The sequence below is a fragment of the Lepidochelys kempii genome, chromosome 2, assembly GCF_965140265.1.
Source record: "Lepidochelys kempii isolate rLepKem1 chromosome 2, rLepKem1.hap2, whole genome shotgun sequence".
Taxonomy (NCBI): Eukaryota; Metazoa; Chordata; order Testudines; family Cheloniidae; genus Lepidochelys; species Lepidochelys kempii.
Window position 1 is genome coordinate 220,549,037 of NC_133257.1, and position 25,302 is coordinate 220,574,338.

A 25,302-nucleotide genomic window follows, 5' to 3' on the forward strand; every position below is an offset into this window, starting at 1 on the left:
ATCCACCAATGTGATATATGCCATCATGTGCCAGCAATGCCCCTCTGCCATGTACATTGGTCAAACTGGACAGTCTCTATGTAAAAGAATAAATGGACACAAATCAGATGTCAAGAATTATAACATTCATAAACCAGTCAGAAAACACTTCAATCTCTCTGGTCACGCAATCACAGACATGAAGGTCGCTATCTTAAAACAAAAAAACTTCAAATCCAGACTCCAGCGAGAAACTGCTGAATTGGAATTCATTTGCAAATTGGATACTATTAATTTAGGCTTAAATAGAGACTGGGAGTGGCTAAGTCATTATGCAAGGTAGCCTGTTTCCTCTTGTTTTTTCCTACTCCCCCCTCCCCCAGATGTTCTGGTTTAACTTGGATTTAAACTTGGAGAGTGGTCAGTTTGGATGAGCTATTACCAGCAGGAGAGTGAGTTTGTGTGTGTATGGGGGTGGGGGGATGTGAGAAAACCTGGATTTGTGCAGGAAATAGCCAGACTTGATTATCATGCACATTGTGTAAAGAGTTGTCACTTTGGATGGGCTATCACCAGCAGGAGAGTGAATTTGTGTGTGGGGGGTGGAGGGTGAGAAAACCTGGGTTTGTGCTGGAAATGGCCCACCTGATGATCACTTTAGATAAGCTATTACCAGCAGGACAGTGGGGTGGGAGGAGGTATTTTTTCATATTCTCTGTGTATAAATAAAGTCTGCTGCAGTTTCCACGACATGCATCCGATGAAGTGAGCTGTAGCTCACGAAAGCTCATGCTCAAATAAATTGGTTAGTCTCTAAGGTGTCACAAGTCCTCCTTTTCTTTTTGTGTGTGGGGGGGTGTTAGTCTCTAAGGTGCCACAAGTACTCCTTTTCTTTTTGCGAATACAGACTAACACGGCTGTTCCTCTGAAACCTCTCTTCTTTCTGGAGAACGTTCTTTGTGAACAGATGTACAGGGCTCCCCTGCCCGCCTCACGGGGAGGCAAAAGAAATGGCTGGCGGCAGGTTGCGGAGTTAAACATAAATCTCGGGTCGACGATGACCCACCCTGTGTACAGGGGAGCGGGGCGGGGCAGAGCAGAGCAGAGCGCTGCGCCCCTCTCCGCTTGGTGGTGAGAGTAGGGCAGAGCAGCGAAGGGCGGCGGCAGGGGGAGCCCCATGATGAAACCTCGCTCTGTGTTTCAGCAGCAGGAAGACGGGGAGGAGGAGCCAGGTTTCACGGGCGCCGCTCGGCAGGTGAGGAGGGGTCGGGGAGACGATTGCCTCTGCCTGTCTGGTTCGCAGCCGTCTCTGGAGCGGGGGCCTCCCTCAGCATCTCTGGCCGGCTGCTGAGCAAGCCTGGCCCGGCGCTGGAGGCGGAGCAGGGGTAACGGGGCAGGGAGGGCGGCGGCGGCGGTAGTTTGCTGTGCCCGGCAGCCGCTGGCTCTCCCCGGGCGGGGCCCGCACCGCGTGGCCGGCCGGCCGGCAGGGCGCGACGGGAGCGCTATCGCCGCGCCGCTGCTGTGGCTGGCGAGCTGCTGCCGCCCGGCGCCGTGCTGCTTCCGCCGCACCGAGCTCCTTCCCGGCTTGTGCCCGGCCGGGGTGTGCTCCGCTCCCCCGCTACCGGCTGGGGGGAATGGCGCGCACGCCCAGGGGCAGCTGGTCACTCGCGGGGAGGATGTTGATGTTTTTCTTTTGCCAGCTTCTCCTGTAGGCTCCGATCCTCCAAACTCTTACCCGCCTGCTTAGGGACTGCTCGTGGCACAGGGCTGGAGGAACGGGGCCTTCCTTTGTGTGTTGCATGAGTGCCTAGAAGACCCAAAGATTGAGGGCCCCATTCTGCTCGGTGATGACTACACAGAGGCAGACACTGGCCCTACTAAAGTTTGTGGACTAAAGCCCCGAGCCTGTAAACGGATTCCTGCGAGCAGATGCCCCTGCCCACATGGAGCCACAGCCGCTGGGCTTTCATGTGGGCTGTGCAATCCTTAAGAGGAGAGGCTTACTGACTCATTGCTGTGCAAAGCTGGACGCCTAAGAATTGCATCAGACAGAGGATGTGAAGAAAGCAATACGTGTTACGTGGGCTATCAGCGTTGAGACTACTGGGGAAAGGAGGGTTTTTAGACGAAATTTTGCTGAATGAAATGGGCTTACCTCCCGTCCCCCCAGAAATTCACTCCATGGTCAAACCATTTGAAAAAGGTTGTCCTGCGGTGTTAAAGAGACACTGCCAATTTGAAATCTAGTCAATTACAAATACATTGAAAGTCCTTTTGAAGTACCTACACCTACCTCTGAGTCTGTGTGCCAATTTTTATAGCTTGGCAACTCCATTTCCCTGTTTTTTGTTTAAAATTTTTTCCCCCTACTCTCTTGCTGTGTGGAAGACCCATGCAAACAATAGAGGAAATACAAAATAGTGAAACAGCTACATTGACTATGCAGAAAGTACCATCAAGTAAATAAGAGGAAAAACACGTTCCTCTGTTTTTCAGTTTCTCCCTTTTAAAATGGGGTATGTCTTCACTAGCAACCTTAAAGCACTGCTGTGGCTCTCTCCCAGCACTGTAAAAAAAAAAAAAAAACACTCCCACCAGGGGAGCATGGCTAGCAGCGCTGGGAGCACAGTCTACACTGCCGCTTTACAGCGCTGAAACTTGCAGCGCTTGGGGTGTTTTTTAACACCCCTGAGCGACAAAGTTGCAGCACTGTAAAGTGGCAGTGTAGACGAGACCTATAGTCTTGGTAATTCTTTAAAAAACAAAGAAACCCCAAACACTCTCCCACCCAACTCAATGGACAGAAGAATGGTTTTTAAGTTAACAGGGTTGCTTGAACTGTTAGCACATTATATACATGTGATTTAATAATTACCATTAACAAGGAAAACAGGAATAAAAATATTGCATATGTGGAAAATGTCTGTTTGCCAGATACAACTTGACATTTGGAATGTTTTGACTTGAGTGGTTCATTTCGTAAGTTAGATTCACTAGATATTTGCATTTGTCAGCAAGATCTTTCAAGAGCCTTTAGTCAAATTGTCTAAACTTAGGGTAACTAAAGCTCTTGCTTATCAGACTCAGAAAGTCAGGTCTGTCTGCTAAGTTAGGACCAAAACTAATTTTTACCCACTTCCTGACCACATCTGATCAACCTATGATTCTGTACTTGGAATATGAGTTTGCATTCTGTAAGCAAGAAACAACTAAAATAACCCACAAACATATTTACTGTATCTAAAACTGAACTTAAACCTAGTTTATTGGTCTGTGCAAGGTATGCTGAAGTTCTGAAGTTGTTTGTTTTAAATCAACCTTCTGTCAACAGGGCCTAAACAAGTTACTTTCTTCATAAGACAGTGTTTAATTATTCATATTCAAGAAATTAAAATATGCTTCATAGGTATCTGTTATAGCTAAAACACATTGCATGATGACATATCTTTCTGTTAACAGGTTCTTCATTTTAAGTAGCTGTGACACAGCCTGCAAGAGATTTCAAAATGTGTGGTATCTGGGCCCTTTTTGGAAGCGATGAATGCCTTTCTGTCCAGTGTCTAAGTGCCATGAAAATAGCTCACCGAGGTCCTGACGCATTTCGTTTTGAAAACGTCAATGGCTTCACCAACTGTTGTTTTGGTTTCCATCGTCTTGCAATTGTTGATCAATTATATGGCATGCAGCCTATTCGGGTGAAGAAGTTTCCATATTTATGGCTGTGTTACAATGGAGAAATCTACAACTTCAGACAGGTAAACAAACAAACAAACAAAATAAAAAAAAGACTGATCTGTAGTACCTCAGTGCCGGTGAAGATTTGGAACGTCTCTAAAACACTGTGGACTAAAATGTCAGAGCAAATAATCAAATGATGCAACTTCAAAAACAAACTGGGTCAAAATCTGGAGCCAATTCATAAGTATATGAGAGAGACTCAGAATACAGTAGTCCTTCAAATAGTTACAGTAAATAGTGACTATGTATAAACAGAAAGAGGAAAAATAACTTAGTAAAGAAGTCTACCCCAATTTTAAGCTTCCAAGGGGTAAGTGCATAGTCAGTGCTTACTAATAAAGAATTTGGGAGTTAGAGGGGAAAATGTAAAATTACCCCCTCCACCCCCAAAAAAAAGTCCTCTTAAATTTGGTATTCTTCAGATTATTTTGGGGGAGCTCTTCTTCTGTCCTCCTCGTATATTATTTATGTTTCTGCTTAATCTCATCATATCAGATGAGATAGGACATGTCTTAAATATTCTCAGTATAGATCAATACAGTGTTCACTGTGGGCCAGATTTTCAAAAGTATTTAGGCACCTAAAGATACAGATGGGGTCTAGCGGAATTTTCAAAACCACCTAAGCAGTTTAGGGGTCTAAGGGTATAGCTACACTTAAAGTGCTACAGTGACACAGCTGTACTGCTTCAGTGTAGACACGCACTGCTGCGACAGGAGGGGTTCTCCTATCGCTGTAATTAATCCATCTCCCTTAGAAGTGGTAACTAGGTTGATGGAAGAATTCTTCCTTTGACATAACCCAGGCTGATCACCATACTTGGGGTTGGGAAGGAATTTTCCTCCAGGGCAGATTGGAAGAGGCCCTGGAGGTTTTTTGCCTTCCTCTGTAGCATGGGGACGGGTCACTTGCTGGAGGATTCTCTGCTCCTTGAAGTCTTTAAACTACGATTTGAGGACTTCAATAGCACAGATACAGGTGTGAGGTTTTTTGCAGGAGTGGTGGGTGAAATTCTGTGGCCTGCGTTGTGCAGGAGGTCAGACTAGATGATCATAATGGTCCCTTCTGACCTAAATATCTATGAATCTATGGTTAGGTCTGCAAAGCCGCGTCTCTCAGAGGTGAGGATGTAGCTATGCTGAGGGTAAGTTCCCAGTGTAGATGAGTCCTGAATCTCATTGAAATGATTGGGAGTTAGGTACTCAAGTTGGGCACTCTTGAGAATCCCATTAGATGCCTATCTGCATCTTTAGGTGCCTAAATACCTTTTGAAAACCTGGCACTGTAGTCCTAATTTATTGTCTGGTTCTACCTGTATCCTTAAAGTTATGCACGTTCATAGGTACCTTCCTGAATCCAGGCCTATATATAGTCAGTCACACCAGCATGTTAAATATGGAATGTATGGGTAAGTAGCAGCTGTGATTGATAGCAAAGGCCTGACTCTGTAATGCTTACTCAGTCACGCTCCCACTGATGTCACTGGCAGTTTGACGAACTACGTGCTGCAGAGTGTGGCTTTTTCAGTGTCTGATTGTTGCGGTAAGCTACTGAGAATCATCCTAACATACTGCAGAGCAAAGCAAATGCTGAGTCCCTTGTATCAGCAGTCTGCAATACTTGCTGTGTTCTGCAGGATGTAATGGTCATTTTCAGTAGCAATGCCCCTCTGCCATGTACATTGGTCAAACTGGATGGTCTCTACATAAAAGAGTAAATGGACACAAATCAGATGTCAAGAATTATAACATTCATAAACCAGTCGGAGAACACTTCAATCTCTCTGGTCACGCGATTACAGACATGAAAGTCGCTATTTTACAACAAAAAAACTTCAAATCCAGACTCCAGCGAGAAACTGCTGAATTGGAATTCATTTGCAAATTTGGATACAATTAACTTAGGCTTGAATAGAGACTGGGAGTGGCTAAGTCATTATGCAAGGTAGCCTATTTCCCCTTGTTTTTTCCTACCCCTCCCTCCCCCCCCCCCCCCCCGGCGTTCTTGTTAAACCCTGGATTTGTGCTGGAAATGGTCCACCTTGATTATCATACACATTGTAAGGAGAGTGATCACTTTAGATAAGCTATTACCAGCAGGAGAGTGGGGTGGGAGGAGGTATTTTTTTCATGCTTTGTGTGTATATAATAAGATCTTCTAAACTTTCCACAGTATGCATCCGATGAAGTGAGCTGTAGCTCACGAAAGCTTATGCTCAAATAAATTGGTTAGTCTCTAAGGTGCCACAAGTACTCCTTTTCTTTTTGCTTTCTAAAAGCAGACTCTGAACATGAGTCCAACCCTGCAGTTCTTAATCCGGCAAAACTTGCATTGCCATCAGTAGGAGTTATAAAATCATGTGTGCACTGATGTAGTTAAAAACAGTTTGAGTAAAGAGAGTGATTTCCAGTTGGCAAGTATGTTTTTGGAGCTTATTTGTTAAAGAACCATAGGTGAGCTCCATGGTGGCCAATGACAAAACTCCCTTTGACTTCCGTGAGGCCACGATTTCACCCCATGATTTAAAACATATTATCAAAAATATAGTGATAATATCCTTTTTACAGTTGCTGTCTTACAAGTTATTTTTGGCTGATTTTCTACCATCCGTCAGTAAGTACCGTCAGTAGATGGTTGTGCTACTTTTTAAAATTATTACAACACGAGCATGAAGCATACTCATGGCTGCCAAAACTTCTGGCATCTGAAACTGCTTATTTTTGCTTATGGAAGAATCTTAAATTTCACTGAACAAACTTTTGTTTGTTTTGTTTTTTAATTCCTCCAGTTAAACTGGCAAAATGAAATTCTCAGGTCAAAGTATTATTACTGTATTATGCTGGTATTGTATAATTGAAGCAAATACAGTTCATTTCCAAAGTGCTTTAGAAATATTAATGAATTAAGCAACGCCACACCCCTGTAAGGTAGATAAGTAGTATTGTCCCCATTAAGAGATTTAATTTTAGATTAAGTGAGCTCAGTGTCTCTAAAAATCTGACAAGGGTGTCTCAAATTTTACACCCAGCAACTGAAGCCCACACCTTTTGAAAATTTGTCCCTGAAGTGAGTTGCAGAGGAAGTCAGTGGCAGAGCTGCAAATAGAACCTAAATCAGATCTGAAACACAGTGTATCCTTTCCTTTGCTTGTATGAAAACGTCTATAAAGTTTTCAGACTCTTATCCACCAAGTAATCAATGTTCTTTTTTTTTTATTAAAAGCAAGTAAATGTCCCCCTCCTCCCCCTTTTTTTTAAAGTAAAAATGAATGCAGTCAGTGTCTGTGAATGCTAATCTTTTTTTTCTTTCTGATAATTTTCCTTAGCTGCAAAAGCAGTTTGGATTTGAATATCAAACTTTAGTAGATGGCGAGGTAATCCTTCATCTTTACAACAGAGGAGGAATAGAGCAAACAGCCTCCATGCTAGATGGTGTGTTTGCATTCATCCTGCTGGACACGGCAAACAGGAAAGTGTTTCTGGGAAGAGATACATATGGAGTCAGACCATTGTTTAAGGTGCTGACTGAAGATGGATTCTTGGGTGTCTGCTCTGAGGCAAAAGGTAAAATCAATAAAGTTAATAAATTTAGTAATCAACTTCATCGTCACCGCTGTTGAGTCAAAATATAAAAAGTCTTGAAGGAACACAAATTTTATTCTCTTGGTGATCGTTAAGGAGATACAACAAAATTATTGGTAATTTAGTATAAAATCATGTGTGTTCCCATTTGTTTTTAAAAAAATATGTAAATAGAACTTGATAGACATTTTATAAAATAGGAAGACATTAGACTTGAATAAATGGCCTTTTAATATAGCTAAAAATCAGTTATCTACTTTTACATAGTTATGGCTGCCAAGTATCTTTATTATCTGATTTCAGATAATATTTGAAGTCTTGATTCTGATAGTTATACAGAAGTCAGGTGAAGTCAATGGATTTATGCCAGTGTAAGTGAGACCAGAGTTTGATCCTCGGAATTCTGACTGAATTCTGAAGTAACTGGTGGGAACCTGTCGAATCAGATCAAGAAGTTTACAGTCCTGCTAAAATATTGTAGAGGAAGAGAAAATACAAATGCTTTTAGAATAATTGCTGTCTCTTATTTGGAAGTTCAGTATCCTTTTTTTTCCTCAGTTAGACCTCATACTTCCACCTAGGGTAACCAGTTAGCAAGTGTGAAAAATTGGGGACTCTTTCTCTCCCCTCCCCCTCCCCCCACTGGGCTAAAACCCATAGACACTCCCGCATCCCTTGCAGGGCAGAAGCCCCTAGTTCCACCACTCCGCCACAGGACAAAAGTGCCAAGCTCCCCCATGCCCAATCTTATAGGTGGAGAATGAGAGAGGGGTACGTGGGGTGCCCTGTGAGCCACACTTTAACTGTAAAGACCCGCATGTGACTCACAACTTACAGTTTGGCCACACCTTCTATATAAGACACCAGTCCTAATATCAGGATGGTCCTGATAACATTGGGATGTCTGGTCACCGTACTTCCAGTGGTTCTTTATTTTTAGGAAAAACGATGAAATACTGGAACCATAGACATTAAGGTGTATAAACACTACCAAACTGGGATAGGAAGGGAGTTTATTTGAATAAGATCTAAATAAATCTCTTGTTTCCTCACATTTACTCTTGAACTGCTGTATATGTGTTTCGTTATTGGCATCCAGATTAGCTCGACCATTGTAATGATGCAATCTCAGAGACTCAATCCTACAGTCTTTTTTTTTTATTTGTGCTTAACTCCCTATGGTGGGTTTTTTTTTCGTTTGTTTCGTTTTGTTTTTTCCCCTTTTCCCCAATAAGGACTGCTCACAGTTCCCTTCTGTATCACTACTAAAATAACTTAACTTTTTTTGAAATCCATCTGACTGCATCCAAATAACCATGTGGGCACATTCCCCTTTCAGTTTTTGCAAAATACTCGCTGTGACTTCACCAGAAGTTTGTGTAGAATGAAAGTAAAATATGGCCCTTGACCATTTTATTGCCAGTCTGATCCTGAGTCCTTTATTAGAAACAACACATTTAGGTTCTGAGTCTATAATTTCGTAATTATGGAATTGCTAAATTGATATAAATAATTACTTATTTTAATATCAACTCTGCAGTGACTTTGGCCGCTTAGTGATTTTTGTTAACCTCTTTTTGGTTTTATATGTAAACTTTTTTTTCAAAGTGGGTAATCTAAAGTCCAGAAGAAAGTTCAGTGTCTTAGTTTGACCAGTGCTGCTAATTCCTTTCATTGTTACTTTCTGTCTTTCAAGCTCGCACAGGCGCTTGACCCTGTCACTGTATTCAATAATGCCATATTTTCCCTAAAACATCTCAGTAGTAAAATACTACTTAGCAGTTAGAAGCTGAGTTATAGTAAAGTTTGCCCTGTGCTGCGCTGAGACCTGACCCTGTGCCATGCAAGTCAATGGGAGTTTTGACACTGACTTCAGTAAGCGCAGGACGAGACCCTTTGGTGTATTAGGGGATGAAGTGAGTGTCAAGAGCCTCTTTCCCCACACAGACAGCAAGATAGGTAGAGTTTCTCCATAGGGTTAAATGATAATATGGTAGCCTATGAACCATGACCCCAATGAGGTTTTCTGTTGTTTTGGTGGCTTGATCATAGCTAGATGGGCGTATCATGAGCTGCATGCTGCTGTTAGTAGCAAGTGCTAGTTACAAGGAACACCCTGTCTATGTTTGCAGTTTACTTTACTTTGCTGCTGCTCTAAAACAATCTGTTGTTGGGAGGACTCCTGAATCAGAGGAGGTCTCAAGTAGCATATCCTACCCCCCACACCTCCCACCCCCGTCATTGTACCAGCCAGGGCAGAATTAGATTGTAATAGATAATCTGGAGAAAAATATTTTGTATCTAATTTTAGGCAGCTCAGGGACCATGGTGATAGGCATGGTAAATACTCCTCCACATTTTTTCATGTTTGCAGGTCTTATCAACTTAAAGCACTCCATGTCCTCTTGTCCTAAAGTGGAGCCATTTCTTCCGGGACACTATGAAGTGTTGGATTTAAAACCATCTGGCAAAGTTGCATCAGTGGAACTGGTAAAATTTCATAGTTGTAAAGATGAACCTCTGCATGCTGCTTATGATACAATGGAACATCTGCCTGCAGGTAACACAGCAAAGAAATAGATTTTTATAGCCTTGTTTTAAATTAATCAGAATAATTCATTACTTAATTTTTCATGAACATTTAACCTGTATTGTGTGGTATAAGTGGTAGAATCATTTGGCAAAGAGCTGAAAAGAAACCTTAGGCTGTAGGGGCATGATATTTGGGGGCTCTCTTTGTATGTGCTTGTGAATATATTGGACCTCCTTCTTCCTTTTCTGAAATTCATTTGATAGCAAACAATGTTGTATCCTTATTTAGTTTAGTCCAGCAAAGCCTTAATGAAACCCCCGAAACAAGGATATTTGCTTGTTTCCTTTCGTGGCAGGTTTGGATCTTGAAACGGTGAAAAGCAACATTCGGCTTCTGTTTGAAAATGCTGTTAGAAAACGTTTAATGAGTCACAGAAGAATTGGCTGTCTTTTGTCAGGTAAATATCGAAACCTAGAATGATTATTCTTTCCCTCCCTGCTCTCTTCTTGTTCTTCCCCCCACCACCCCGTGCCAATAAATAAAGTGCTTACTTACTCTGGTATGTCTGTGATGCAACTAAAATAACACGACTTTTAATACACTTTTTCTACCTACCAAAAATTTTAACAGAAACTTGAAGGAATTTTTGAAGATTGTTGTTAGCCTCTTACTATAGTTTACTATAGTTTATTGAGCCTCTTACTATATTATTATTATTATTATTTATTTATTATTATACCTAATGGAACCTGAGCTGGGACGTTGGATTGCAGAGTGCCTGGCCATCTTTCACTAAGAAGATACAAAAACAACACTTTAATCAGTGCTAATCCAATGTACTCATAACATTATAGGGCTTTTTAGTGAGGGTATATCTTATAAAAACGAGACATCACCTCACTATTGCAAGGTAAATCTGTAGAGAGGCCTCTGCATATTCCAGAAAAGAGGGGGAGTTGGCTTCTTTTCTGCCTTTCACCTCCCCTTGTGTGTGTTTGTGGGGGCAGGGAGAAGGCATATCCTGTGTGTACTGACTTAGGGGCATCTGGGCCAAAACTAATCACTAACTTTTTTTTCAAAGGGGGTAATCTAAAGTCCAGAAGAAAGTTCAGTGTCTTGGCTGGGAGGCAGTGTGCTCTAGTGTTAAGGCATTTACTGTAGAATCCAGATATCTGCTGTCTAGTATTGGGTCTGACATTTGTTTCACTACAATTTTTTTTTTTAGGAGCTCGTATTGACAGAGTTAAGGTAGGTTGTGCATGTGTGTATGCATGGCATAATGACATACGTTCACTATGCATCTTATCAGGTATGTATTGGAATGAGGCAGGACTCAACAGAAGATTTTTAGTTTGACCAGTGCTGCCAACTTCTTTCATTTACCTACATAAAAGCTGGGATGGGTAGTGTGGTGCTGGGGATGGGACAGTCTCTCTCTTCCCCCCCCCCCCCCCCACAAAAACAAAACCCCAAGCCAAAACAGTTTCAAAATTTAAAGTTCTCAAGTTACAGCAGCGTAGTCAAATCTCCATAAATACAATCCAGGTACACACTAATTGTATACTATTTATACAACTATTGCCCTGTGCATGCAGTTTCAACAGTGTGCTTTAGCAAGGGATGTGGCAGTAAATGAGAGAGGCAAGAAGAATTGTACATTTTGCTTTTAAAATGGCAAGAAGGATAGTGAAGTTGAGGGAGGGTATGTCAGATGGCTGGAATGGTAGCTGCAAGCAGAAGAGAGAGTTGGGGACTGTGAGCAGGCCAGAATGGGCAAAGCTGATGGAGCAAGTGGAGTCTTAAGGAGAATGTTTGTTAGTGGTAGGTGGAAGCATAGTCATGAAGGAGACAAGTACAGTTTTGTATTGGAAGGAGGGTGGGGCGGGGAAAATCAGTCTAATCTTGGCAGGATGGGCAGAGAAAAGGTATGTTTGTTTAGAATCATTATACCACCATGGAAGATCTATTTGTGTATTTAAAAAAAGATTTCTGTTGTGGTTCTTGGACAGCACATACACTAGTAATTGCTACTACAGCTGTTCCACTGAAATTGTACAGTGCCATCTTTTTCTTCTAGGGCTCTGTTCCACCCTCATTTGTACATCATGTGTCTTGGATTCACACATAATTTAACAAGGAAGACCTATGTAAATCATGTTTCCATTGTACAGATGCTTGTGCCTTAAAAACATAACAAAATAAATTGTTTTGCTGATAGGGGGTTTGGATTCCAGTTTGGTTGCTGCCATGCTTGTGAAACTGATGAAAGAATCAAGCGTCAGTTACCCTTTACAAACATTTGCCATTGGAATGGAAGACAGTCCTGATTTATTGGCTGCCAGAAAGGTATGGTAATATTTTTGTCTTCAGTTACAGTTAGCGTGCTCAAGCTGAATAGAGAATACTGCTTTTACATTACCTGTATAAGGTCACAATGCGTCCTGGATGTAGTCTTAATCCTCTTTTGGGTGGAATCAGAATTTGTAGTAAAACCAAGTTTGCACAGCATTGGGTTTGCGTCTTAATTAAATTACAGAAATAGATTGGTTTCATTTGTTTGTTCTTATGTATTTGAAAAATCTTTTTGTGACCAAAACTGTCACTGCGTTATTACTACAAGGCAGAGCCCTGCAGACGGACTGGGATCCAGGGAGTCCTGCAGGACCCGCTGCCATAATACCAGCAGTGGGTAAAATGTACTTTGTTGCAGGCATGATTGGGTGGGCAAAAAAAAAACCAGACTGCAGAAATTTGTGGGACATCACTAAATGGTTTAAGCATGATTTGTTCTATTTTTTTTTAATGGTAAAAATTGTTTTTATAATATATAAAAACATTAACTTTTTTTTGGTAGCATGGGGGGGATCTGTCTTTCTTGCGGGATCTAAGGTTTTTGCGGGTGGGAGCAGGGAAAAAATATGTGAGCAGGTGGGAGTGGGTATTGCGAGGCGGTATGGGAGCAGGATTAAAAAAAAATAGTCTCACTCATGGCTCTGCCGCAAGGGCCATGCTTTCAGAGGTGCCGCAATTCTGCCTCCATTTGTGGCTGAGTCCAAGGATAAACCACTAAACTTTTAGATCTTGGAAGAACCACTGGAACTGTCTCATCTAGCATCTGTCTATGTGAATGAACTTGTAGTTTAGACAAATCTTTTGTGGGGCACTGTGCTGTCTTTTAGGCTGTGTGGTACTTTAAAAAAACAAATGTCACAACTATTTACAGCCATTACAGATTCCACTGTGGTTTGTGTAAACACTGGGGTTAGAATAAACTGTAATTTGGGAAATATTTTCCACCGCAGTTTATAGTGGATATCTGTTTTATTTTCTTCCTGTCTTAATCAGTTATGTAATTTTTGTTGCAAGATTTTTGTCTGGCATTTTAGTGATATGTTGTGGATGTTTGCAAAGCACTTTGAGTTAAAAGGCAGATTACTAACGTAATCTGTTATAAACAGGTAGCTGCTTATATTGGCAGTGAACATCATGAAGTAATATTTAATTCTGAAGAAGGAATTCAGGCATTAGAAGAAGTTATTTTTAGCTTGGAAACATATGATATTACAACAGTAAGAGCTTCAGTTGGTAAGCTATTTATTTTAAATATACTCTTTACTAAGTACTGATGTATAGTTTTACAGGAAAGGTATTATCCTCGTATACTGTCTAATGATCAGAGAGGACCTGGGAGCCAGGAACCCTGATTTCTATTTCCAACTTGGTCATTGTCTCAGGACTTTTCTGCACAAACACTTATTTCATGGAAGCTGGGGTGTAAATCTACTCAATCCTAGCCTGCCATGAACTAATTGTGTGGATCCTGCTGCCACGCACTAACGGTTCTAGTGCTTTTTGATCTACTCTGCTTTGAAACAGGAGTAAATCAGAGGTCACTAGGGAACTGTTAATGCATGGCAGCAGGGTCCGCGCAGACACTTATTTTGTGGTAGGCTAGCGCAGGCTAGAATTAGACTATAGTTTGTGATGAACTAAATGTTTTTGTAGACAAGCCCTCCATGTGGGACCATGACAAGTTATTGGTAAGACAGGTATAACAGCATGTACATTCCTTTGAGGTTTATTGAGGCTTTAAGATTCTTAAATGAAAGACAGAGATTCAGATTTTAGGGCCAGAAGGAAATATTAGTTCATCAAGTCTGATCTCCCATAAAACACAAGCCATAGAATCTCAACCATTTACTCCTGTTCTGAACCAAAAATTTCATGTTTGGCTAAAGCGTATCTTTCAGAAAGACAGGCAAAGTTTTGTGAATTCAAAATATATATGTACTATTTTGCCATAACAAATATGGAAACACAAATAATTTTTCTTCATATTTTTGTTTGCATTCAAATGTGATTTTACTATGACAGTGTAGTAGAACTCCTTGAAATAAACACCGGTTAATGAACTGAGTCTTTTTTTTAAAAAACAAACAAACAACCCGCAACAAAACCAAAACTATTTTATGACTAAACGAAATCATGTGGAAAGGCTCAATGAGGAGAATGCTGAATTCATTGTATGTATATGAAGAAAATAGAGAGAATTTCTTAATACAGTGCTTTGGAAACGAAATGGACTATACAGTATAACTGTTAAGGTAAATTTACAGCAGTAATAAATATTTGACTGACTGTTTTCATTCTTACAAATATAAGCCTTAATTCAGGAAAACATCCCTATTCATGATAGCCCTCAAGCATGTGCTTAAGTCCAACGGACTTCACTGGGACTTATACGTATAAGTGGCCTTGATATATATAAGCAATTTTTCCCTTCAATTGTTTGAGTTTTAAGGACTAGTTCTAGGAAAGCATGCACCATGGGAACAATTAGACACAGAAAATATACCTAAAATGATATGGGTTAGTGATTATTTTAATGGGATTGAAAAGCAGAAAGAGTAGCTACTGTTGTGGCTTTCAACTGTTTCCCCCTCATTTCTAATATGTAAGAGAAGCACTGAAACACTAAATCAAAATAATTACTGTGCTTCTGAAGTTAGAATTTTGTTCAGTTATAACTGAATTTACAATAACTTTGTAAATCTGATTTTATTATTTTAGGTATGTATCTGGTTTCCAAACACATAAGTAAGAAAACAGACAGCGTGGTCATTTTCTCAGGGGAAGGCTCAGATGAGCTTACACAAGGCTATATCTATTTCCATAAGGTAAGAACAACATTTTGCTCTCAAAGGAAAAAGGATTCTTGTTTGTGCATGGCCATATTGGGCCACAATAATCAGGAAAGAGTCCTTGGAATACATTAATTCTTTCTGATGCTGGTACTTGATATCCACTTACAAGTAAATACTGTATTAAAGTGGACAAATAAGTAAGTATTCAAAACCCCAATCTCGCAAACACTTCTGCACGCAAGCTGTTGTGCATGTGAGTAGTCCCACTGAAGTCGAATAGTAGAGTTTTAAGAGAACGTCACCAGCTGTGTCCAGGGTCCAGACATTTCCTTTTTCCTCCTGTTATAGGCTCTTCCTTTTAGAGATCATTATACATTTTTGTAATAATTTTTTAATTCAAACATTTTTTTCTCTTCTACATTTTTAAAAGCAAATTTAGAGTTGGTTAAGGTGCCAGCTGGAGATTGAAGGGCAGATCTTCAGCGGTGTAAATTGTCATAGCTAACTGAGTTCAATGAAGTTCTGACACTTTCTACCATTTGAGGATTTTCTCATTAATTCCTCTGTTTATTTATGGAATAAGGACAGTCCTGTCATAATGCAAGTTTTCCCATACTGTCCTGCTAATGTGTGTCAACACTGACCTGCGGAGACCACTTCTAAGGGTGAATAAACAGTTCAGTTGTCTTTCCCTGCAGTTTTTGGCCTCTGTACTGAGGCTGCCAAGTGTGAAGTCAAAGGAGCTATGCTGATTTACATTATTAGATGAGAATCTGGCCTAAACATCATCTTACACTTTTTGTGTAATAAATATTACTTGCATCCTCTTGGCTTGTGGTGAGAACTGTCATAGTAACAGATGTACAGTCTTAAACAATCATTATTATTATTATTTAATTCAGCATTTCCATGTAACTGCTTCCAAACAAACTTAATTGAGGAGGTTGATTATTTGAGTCCTTAGGGCCCTGTTCTGAGATCGCTTATGTCCTACTTGGATTCCTGAGAAATTTTTAATAGAAAGAAGACACTGGGGCGGTTTTGTCCAAATCACCTGAATTTGGCATTCTCCCCATAGAATGTGTTGTAGCTTTGGGGAAATACACAGGGCACATGCTATTTGTACAGTATTGGAATAAGCCCATGAGTATGAGCATGCATGTTGCGTGTTTCTATAAAAGTGAGGAAGGTTAGGGAAAGGAGTCCTAATCATCCAATTGTATGTAGTCTCCTCAAATGCTTAGAAATTGTGAAATAAGTTGGCATGCAGTGTAAATTAGTGTACAGATGCTTTAATGTTCATGCCCTAAGCGTGTATAGCGTATTACTGTACTATGGAATATGCTGCAGAGTACAACTTCTCCTTCTGTGCAAAGAAATCACTGGAAATCCATATATGCTACAGAAAATTCTCAAAGTAGCAATACAACCATGTATTATGTGTGTGTACTACGTTTGCATGTATGTTACAGGCCCCGTCTCCTGAAGAAGCTATGGAAGACAGTGAGAGGCTTCTGAGAGAACTCTACATGTTTGATGTACTTCGTGCAGACAGAACTACTGCAGCTCATGGGTAAGACCTGTTTTAGTCTCCAACAGACCACAGTTATAGGTGTAGTTTAAGAACCTAAGTAGACTAGAATCTTAAAGATCTTGCTGTCCTCTGTGAAATTACTAACATCTGAACATTGGCGCATTTGGTAACATGTAGAGGGAAATATTACCCTCAATTGTCTTCATCTATAATTCAGTATATTTTAAGGGACAAATTTGTTATCTGTTTATTGGTGGGACCAGGATCTGGCCCTAAAAGCTTGTGGGAGCAGGAAAGCAATATCCTTTTTTGTGGCTTCATGGGTTTTAAAAAAAAAAAACAACAGAAAAAGATACCTGTTAAAAGTATCAGCTAGAAGGCTGGAGAACAGTATAAAGTTACATACCAAGATTAAATTGGATTTGTATCCTGAAGGAATCCAGGTGGAGAATTCACAGGATTGTGCAGAGTTGATCATATCAAAAGCACTAGGTTGCTATTCTGCTAATTGATGCAGGAAAGGCCTTTGTCTAGGAGGAATGATCTTTGTTATGAGCAGTACACAATATTTACTGTATTTAGAAATGTTAATATTTTGGGGGGGGGCGGGAAGTGGCCCTTCCTGACCAAGATAAAATCAGAAAGTTTTGAAAATAACTAAAGAGTTTAGGCAATATGTTTATAGGACCTCTGGCATAAACAACAGGGATGCATCTGAACATTAAGGAATGGAAACTGGAAGGAAGAAAAAAGGAAATTTGACAAGACAAAGTTACAGAATATTAATTAGGAAGCTGGATAGATATGAAGGGAAGGAGGGTCTTGTGACTAAAATACAAGACTTGGGCAGTCAGGAGATCCAGGTTCTGTTCTTGGCTCTGCCACAGATTTGTGTGACTGTGAGCAAGTAAACCTTCTTGTGCCTCAGATTCTCAATTTTAATAATGGGGAGAATGCATGTTGCGCAGATGAGACGGGCTGCTTATTCAGGTTTGTTTATTTTCACACTTTGAATTGCCTTGTGCTTGAAGAGCTGCAATTGCCTTTTCCTGTTAGTTATACAAAAGTTTGTGAAATGCTTTATAGAACAATTGGAAAGAGAAGGTGCCTGCTCTGATAAGTTATCATTAAATGTGATGTGAGAAATAGGGTAACAATCAGTATGAGGGGTTGGGGGCAAAGAAGGACAAAGTCAAAGATGCCGATCACCTGTGGAAAATATATAGCAACAGATTCTCGGTTATGCACATTGAACAATCTTTGGCTGAAACCGAAAAGCCCTAACCTCTTACTCGGTATACAAGGGTAGGAAGTTCAAGCCTCTTCACTGAAATATTACTGAACCGTAGTCGTTCTTCAAGGGCAGTGTGTACTGCACATTACCTGCAGTAGGTGTTTTGTGAGGAGGAAAACTAAGAATAATAAACTCAGTTTTGGAATGCACTAAGATACACTGCACCACTTCCACAGCTGACTTTAAGTGGAGCTACGCTGACTTGCACCGGCTGAGGTCCTGGCCCATTTCATTACACGCTTTAAACTAACGTGCCCTGCTGCAAGTACAGGAGTGCTTGATGCAGCTCCTCGCTACCAAAGGTAAAGTTCTTATCAACTCATTTGTCACCTCAAATATGAAGTCTTAGAAATGATACTAATTATCTGGCTCCACAACATACTGGGCCCAAACATAAGCAGTAAGGGCTCAGTGCTTCTGCACATGGAACTCTTGTTGAAGTTAATGGAAATTCTGCATGAGAGCATTGCAGAATCACTATGAAATGTCTTTGTGGTTCCCGCAGGTGCATCTTTATTGCTAACATGTTTGAAAGCCAAACTCTGGTATGCTTTTGGGTGAAACTTACCAGATTCTGCAACAGCTTAAAACATGCTGATGCATCTCCTCACAGGCAGCTTGCTGGTTCTTGACAGATCTTTTAGGATTACAGGATTTTTTTTCAGTGTTTATATGCAAAGTACATTGTTTTATCGAGGTCTTTGTGGAACCTACCGGAGGAATTCCTACGTTTTTACATGATATCATAAACTTTCCAATAGATGGCAGCATACACTGTGACAAAATTCTTGGACTTTTTTGGTTGATAAATACTGTGCAGATAGTTTACTGGATTGTCCTAACTGATTAATTGGACATTTTGAGCATAAGTGAAATATTCCTATATTAAAGTACTAAACCTTGTATTCCTTCTGCTGTTCAAAATAAATGGATGTTAACAGTTATGGAATTCTAAACTAATGTGTCATGGGGTTGATGTAGTATATTTTCTATTTTAATTTTTTGTTTTTTGTTGTTTTTTAGTCTTGAACTGAGAGTCCCATTTTTGGATCACCGATTTACTTATTATTACCTGTCCCTGCCAGCAAAACTCAGAATTCCAAAGGTAAACAAACCTATTCAGCACCCAAAAGACATGTTGGAGATTAAGGTTGTGATCCGGCAGAGCATTAAGCAGGAGTAATCCTATAGAATTTAATGGTACTGTTCACATGCTTGATTGCTTTGCTGGATTGGTGCCAATGGCCTGATCTTTTTATTGAATGGGGACTTCCGAAGGGGAAGATATGTTTGTCTTGTAAAATTTGTTACACTTAGGTTCCTAACATTCACAGCATTGTTATGCTTCTTGTCAATAGAATGGAATTGAAAAGCATCTCTTGAGAGAATCGTTTCAGGATTCCAACTTGCTTCCTAAAGAAATACTCTGGAGACCCAAAGAAGCCTTCAGTGATGGTATAACATCTCTCAAGAAGTCTTGGTTTTCAATTCTTCAAGAGTATGTTGATCTCCAGGTACAGCTATTTATGTTAAAATTCTGCTTGTTATCTACAGTACCATATGCTTTCATTCTAAGTTTTAAAGCCACTGCAGATATATTAGAAATTGCATCAGCCAATGAAAGGTGGAATTTGCACATAGTCCAGAAAATAAATACTTGAGTTTTGAAGTTCTCATTGTCATTTGTTCAAGAATATTACAGGAGCAAGATTGCTTTTAAGAAATGAAAGTACTTCAGGATATGAAAACTGTTGTAGTGTGAGGTGAAATTTTAGATGGAAAGAAACGATAAAATCTCATGAAAAGGACTATGAAAGGCAGTTGATATGCTTAAGTGAAGGAAATAGCTGGATTACAAATATGTGTGTGTGTTTAGTTTATGGATAAACCTGTTTGATTCTGGGTTTCATGTGAGAAATGAATGCTGGAGCTGCGGTACTGTGGGAAATCCTTCATCTTAGGGCAGCTGCTGTAGTTTATACGAGCCATTTATATCACCTCTGCCCGCTGTTACCCAGCTGCAGAGTTAGTGCAGTGTCAGTTTTTGGTAGCCACACTTGTTTGTAGCATAGTAGGCCCTTTTTGGAGCTGAAATCTCTCCTTACCGAGCCAGGCAGTGTAACTGCAGCTACACTTGCTTTGCGCAGGGGATTGTGTGTAAATGATCACTAGTGGTAGGACATAATGCCCACCTTACCCCAGCCTGTGGGTGAAATTCACCTCTGCTGGTGCCAGTGCAGTTTATGCCCTTGTACAACAGGGAAAGATATGCCAGCAGAGGCATCTACCTCCAAAGGAGTGGCTGATAGGATCCCCGCTCTGTACCCGCCCTGGGGGTTGGAAGGAGATTAACTTTATGGTTGTGCTCTGTTGGAGTCCTGCTGGTGGAAGCTGATCAGGAGATTACCTGAATCAACCTTCTTCATCCCTACCCTTAGTGGAATGGAGACTGCAGGAGACTTCACCTCTGCACTCCCACTCCTGAGGTACTTTCTGCCAGTGGAAGCCTGCAGACTGGATTGTGCTGATTGGAGTGAATTAGGATCCATTGTATGCAGGCAGAAGAGAACCTATCAAGAAGCAGATAACTGCATAGCCTGAGCTTGCTCAGAATCATTCAATAAAGAGAGGAAGGAAATGGGGAGATACTTTTGTAAGTTTACTGAAAAAGAGAATTTTAGATTTAAAAAAGTTGACATGTTCTGTGGAGCTGGAAACAATATTGCACTAATAGGGCCATTTATGAGACTAATTCTCAATAAAGTTACGCAGATTGAGCTCAGTGGGAGCCATGCACACATCCTAGGGCAGAATTTCACCTTTTAGAAAGCTTTTAGTCTCTTCCTGGAATTTAAGAAACGGTGGAGTTAATGGTAAATCCTTCTACCCTGAGATGATGGTATTTTGACTGCAGCTCATGGTCTGGTGAATAATTTATAAAGCAACTTCACAGCTTAATTTTTATTTCACTCTTGTCCATAGGTTGATGACCTTCTGCTGGAAAAGGCAGCAGAGAAATTTCCTTTTAATCCTCCTAAGACTAAAGAAGGTTACTACTACCGCCAGATCTTTGAGAAGCACTACCCCGGGCGAGCTGATTGGCTCTCCCATTACTGGATGCCAAGATGGATTGAAGCTACTGATCCTTCTGCTCGCACATTGAAACATTACAAGTCAGCTACCAAAGAATAAGTATTCCAGTAATTTTGAAACACAAATTACTTGTTGCCAAATGGCTCTACTTGCGCTAAAGCTTATGCAACCCAGTAGTCTAAAAGAATATTCAGAATGGATTTGGACAATGGTATTTAAGATGAAAGAGCCCTTTATAGCTAGTATAATAGTGTGAAATTCACCCCACTGCAGAGGGCTTGCACAAGGACCTCTGCCTCACTTAAACTACAGTTCTGGTCTGAAAAACTACTCTGTGAAAAGGGTACCATCTTGCTTAGCAGCTCTGCCCTTGTTAATACTCAGTCAGATTGGCTGACTTCAGTTACAAACATACATGTATTTTTTAATATAAAACCTCCTTGGAAGACTTGAATGGCTCATATGATGTGTGTTCGCCTGAATTTCATCGGGGGGGTGGGTGTATAAAATGAGCATTTTTGGTCTGGTCATTCTGTCTAGGCTCCTGTGTTTAAAAACTGTAGCATTCATACGGTTACTATAGACATTGGGCAAGATCTACAGAGATTTGCAAATTCCTACAGGTACAGAGAGGCACCTAATAGAATTTACAGAAGTGCCTAAGCAAGTTAGGTGCCTAACTAAAGTCAATTGGAGGTAGGTATTTAACCTGCTTAGGCACTTCTGAAAATCCCACTACATTCTCATTAGGCACCGGTGGGTATGTCTACATAGGGATAAACCTGCAGCTGGCCTGCGTCCACTGACTCAGGCTCCAGGACTGAAAAATAGCTGTGTAGACATTCAGGCTGGAGCTCGAGCTCCTGGACCGTGCAAGGGTGGAAGATCCCAGAGCTCAGGCTGGAGCCTGAGCCAGAATGTCCACACATCAATTTTTAGTCCTGTGAGCCTGAGTCAGTGAACCGTGGCCAGCCATGGCCATGCTGTGGGACTTTTATCTTTTGAAATATCTTTGTAGATCTGGCCTGTCTATACATATAGTGGTAACGGTTTTGTTGTAAGAATTTGAATAGCATGGAATAAAATTGGCCAGTTATATCCTTTGTTTCTACCTCAAGGGCTTGATTTTTGAAAGCTGTATGGGGTTTTAACTTCATGATTCCTATTGATTCTAATGTGAGTCAAGTGGCTACACACCTGCACAACATTTGGGGAAATTTAGGAGTGAGAATAAAAAGTGTCACAAGGGAACAATATCATCTTCCAAGTGCTCTTCAAGACTCAGCTGAAGCCAGAGGAGGGGGCAATGTCATGTGGAACTTTCTCTAGCACAGTCTGGTCAGGAGGCCTTGCAGGATCAGGATGATGAAGACCCAATGGTACCATGGATTCCAAGGTCCCAGGAGAAGGTGTGGGTCGCAGTCACAACGATGGCTAAGGTCACTACTTCCAGTCCACACATTCCACAGCTCCCATTTAAATGTACAAAAGGGAGGTGAAAACCTCATCTTATGATTAATCAATGAGAGCACATTTTGGTGACTTCAACTTACAAACGTTTTCTCTCAGTTCTAGGTTCATTCAGATAATTGTTTTGCCAACTTGTGATTTTTACCAGGAGCCTTGAAGACCTCTTAGCTCTGCCTTTTTTAAAAAAAAAAAAAAAAAAAAATTAAGGAATTCAGTTTGTACCAGTCTGTTTTTAACCTTTGGTAATTTCATAAGTTTATGTATCAGGCTTTACCTTTCTGTGGACTTTTGTTACCTTGAACCACTTGAGTGTAGGCCTCTGCACAACAAGGGTCTTGAAACTGTTTTGTGTTGTAACAGATTCATAGTATGGTTTAGCATCGCTTCGCTTTTTAATAAAGGTTTTTTAACTGAAATTGACAATTTGAGCCTCCTGGTGCCTACCATTTTCCTTAAGCCTAGAAGTGAAGTTTCTGTAGGACCCACCCACAACGGCTTTTGAAACAGTTTTACACCATGTTACCATGCCAAACTATAGTGATGCTAAGCATCTTGACTGTACTGGGATGCAAAGGAAAGATGCGCTGCTCACTGAATTTTCTGGTAAGTTTTCCCTGTTACTATTGACCCTGAGGGGGCAGCATTCGTTTTAGAAGAAGCTCTAGAGTAAAGAGAAGTTATTTGTCTATCATCACTCTAATGTGTTTGTCACTGTAATACCAAGTTGCTGATTTGCTGCTCTGGGGCTTCCTGTCAGAGGTGAGTGCTATATTCTGGGGAAAAAGTAACATAGTGGCAGAGTCAGTTTTAGAGGGAATGTAAGAGTAACTTAGGGGTGCCAGTCTTCAATTCTCCCTCCTACCTTTTAATGAGGGTCCTACCACTTCATCAGTTGTTTTTATTCTCATAGCCCCAGGAGCCAAGTCTTTCGGGACAAAGGGCACCATCTCTGTCTGCACAGTTCAAGCATCCCTAGGACTGGCTCTCTAGGGATGCTGCAGGATGCCAACAAACAAGCAGTGAGTATGGGGAACCCAACAGAGAGGCTGACAGACCTTCTGGCCCCCCATGTGTCGAGAATTGATGTGATATAAATTTAAAATTCTATGAAAATATAAATTATTTGAAGTAGGATCTTTTTAAAAGTCACAGCAAAGGGAGAAACTGGCTTGTTTTCCTTAAGTAAGGGCACACGCACACAGACCACCTTCTGGGAGAGAGGACCATTTCTATGGGAAAGAACTTTAACCTGACTGGGCTATGTAAGGATATGTATGCTTAACTGACACTTCCTAATTTTAAAAAAAAAAAAAGCAAAGAAAAAACCTCCTCTGAAAAGCCAGCTTACAGGAATCAAAATTGGATGCAGTATTGTAGCAGTGTCAGTCCCAAGATATTATAGTGACAAGGTGGATGAGGCGCGCTCTCTCTCTCTCTCTATTTTTATTGGACCAACTTCTGTCGGTGAGAGGCGAAGCTTACATAGAGTTCTTCAGAATGTGCTGAATGGGAAATGTGCTCAGAGTGTCACAGTTCTGGACAGACGAGTTAAACTCCCCACAAATTTCCACCACAACCATTGCCTGTCCATTAAACTCTCTCTGGAACACATCCACACTAGCATCAACTTCCTGGACACCATGAGCAGCTTCAAGAATGGAACTCAACACACAAGAAACCCACGGATCAGCACCCCTACCTTCATAGCTGAGCTGTAACTAAGCGTTTTAGTACCCTGGGGCAAGCAAGCACATTTGTGTCCCCTAGAAGTGGTGTGTGTGTGTGTGTGTGGGGGGGGGCATATCCTCCAGCTTTCTGCCTTCTATTTAGCAAGGGCGGGGGGGCGACATGCCTCTGTTGGGGGATGTGCCCCACAATTTGAAAACAGTCGCCACCTGCCAGGACCGAGTAGCTTGGAAGCTGGTGGGAGCTGCTTGGCCCATTTGGACTTCTGACTCTCTGTTCTGTGGGAGCCAGGGCATTGGCTGGCTGCCCGGCAGCCCTCCCTCTCTTGCTCCCTGAGCCAGGCCATCTCTGTGTGGCCAGTCATTCTCCAGGCAGGGTGAGCAACACAGCTCTGAGCTGCCCCCCTGACATGCTCTTCCCTCTGCTGTGAAGGAGCCCAGCACTGGCTGGCAGCACGCCCTGCAGTCAGAGATGCTCCCTGCAGTATTCTTTGCCCTAGGGCACCTGCCTCTCAGCAGCCTGCTCATACCCCACTCGCTGTCTGGGGACCTGCTATTGCAGCAGAGTGACTCTCCCCACACTCCTTGGGCGCAGGGTGGAACTGCCCTGCCCCAGCTCCATGGCTGCCAGGCTTGCGGTTGCACAGCCTGAGCCTGGTATGCAGCCTGGGTGCTGGGGGCAGGCGGCGGGTGCTGGGGGCAGGCGGCAGCTGCTGCTGGCAGGGCAGACTCGCTCACATCAGCTCTGGAAACTGACGCTGGGAGAACGGAGCAACCCGGCTAGGGTTACCATATTCAAACAGAGGACACTGCTGGCGGGAGGGAGAGTTGGGGGGAGGGTCTGGTTGTGGGATACTGAAGGGTATATTTGGGGGAGTGTGGGAGGATGTGTTTGTGTGTATTGGTAGCGGGTGTTTGGGGGTGCTGGAGGGGGTACCTGTGACAGGGGTACCAACAGGAGGTGGGGGACGATGTCACACTCCCTGTCACGGTGGCAGGGCGGCTGGTATGAGCCTGGGACGCAGCACCAGCCTGTCAGTCAGCACCTCCCTCTGGGTCTCTTCCCCCCCACCCGGTCCCGGGTGGAGAGCTGGCTGTACTCTGTGCTCTGCCTGCCTACTGCCACATTACTAGCACTGTGGGGAGAGCCTGCTCCTGCCAGGGTCACTGGGCCCATGATCCTGTGGGGAGGGGGGGGGCAATGAGCACCCCAGGCTCCAGTTTATACTGATGAGCCTGTTACCGGGGGGA

General features: G+C 41.8%; 1 protein-coding gene across 3 annotated transcripts; it reads left to right on the top strand.

Annotated features, from left to right (window-relative positions):
* The first annotated feature begins 1,115 nt into the window (after positions 1-1,115).
* ASNS (asparagine synthetase (glutamine-hydrolyzing)) lies at positions 1,116-22,789 on the top strand. 3 transcript variants are annotated; one of them, XM_073333872.1, is made up of 12 exons: positions 1,116-1,234; positions 3,439-3,734; positions 7,043-7,280; positions 9,673-9,858; positions 10,187-10,288; positions 12,050-12,177; positions 13,290-13,416; positions 14,902-15,008; positions 16,448-16,548; positions 18,827-18,908; positions 19,162-19,317; positions 20,786-22,789. In XM_073333872.1, the coding sequence occupies exons 2-12, from the start codon at positions 3,486-3,488 to the stop codon at positions 20,993-20,995; spliced, it is 1,686 nt and encodes a 561-aa protein (XP_073189973.1). In that variant the 5' UTR covers positions 1,116-1,234; positions 3,439-3,485; the 3' UTR covers positions 20,996-22,789. The 3 variants fall into 3 exon arrangements, with proteins under 3 accessions (XP_073189973.1, XP_073189974.1, XP_073189975.1); XM_073333873.1 differs by lacking the exon at positions 1,116-1,234 and adding an exon at positions 1,244-1,364; XM_073333874.1 differs by lacking the exon at positions 1,116-1,234 and adding an exon at positions 1,534-2,182.
* The last annotated feature ends 2,513 nt before the right edge of the window (positions 22,790-25,302 follow it).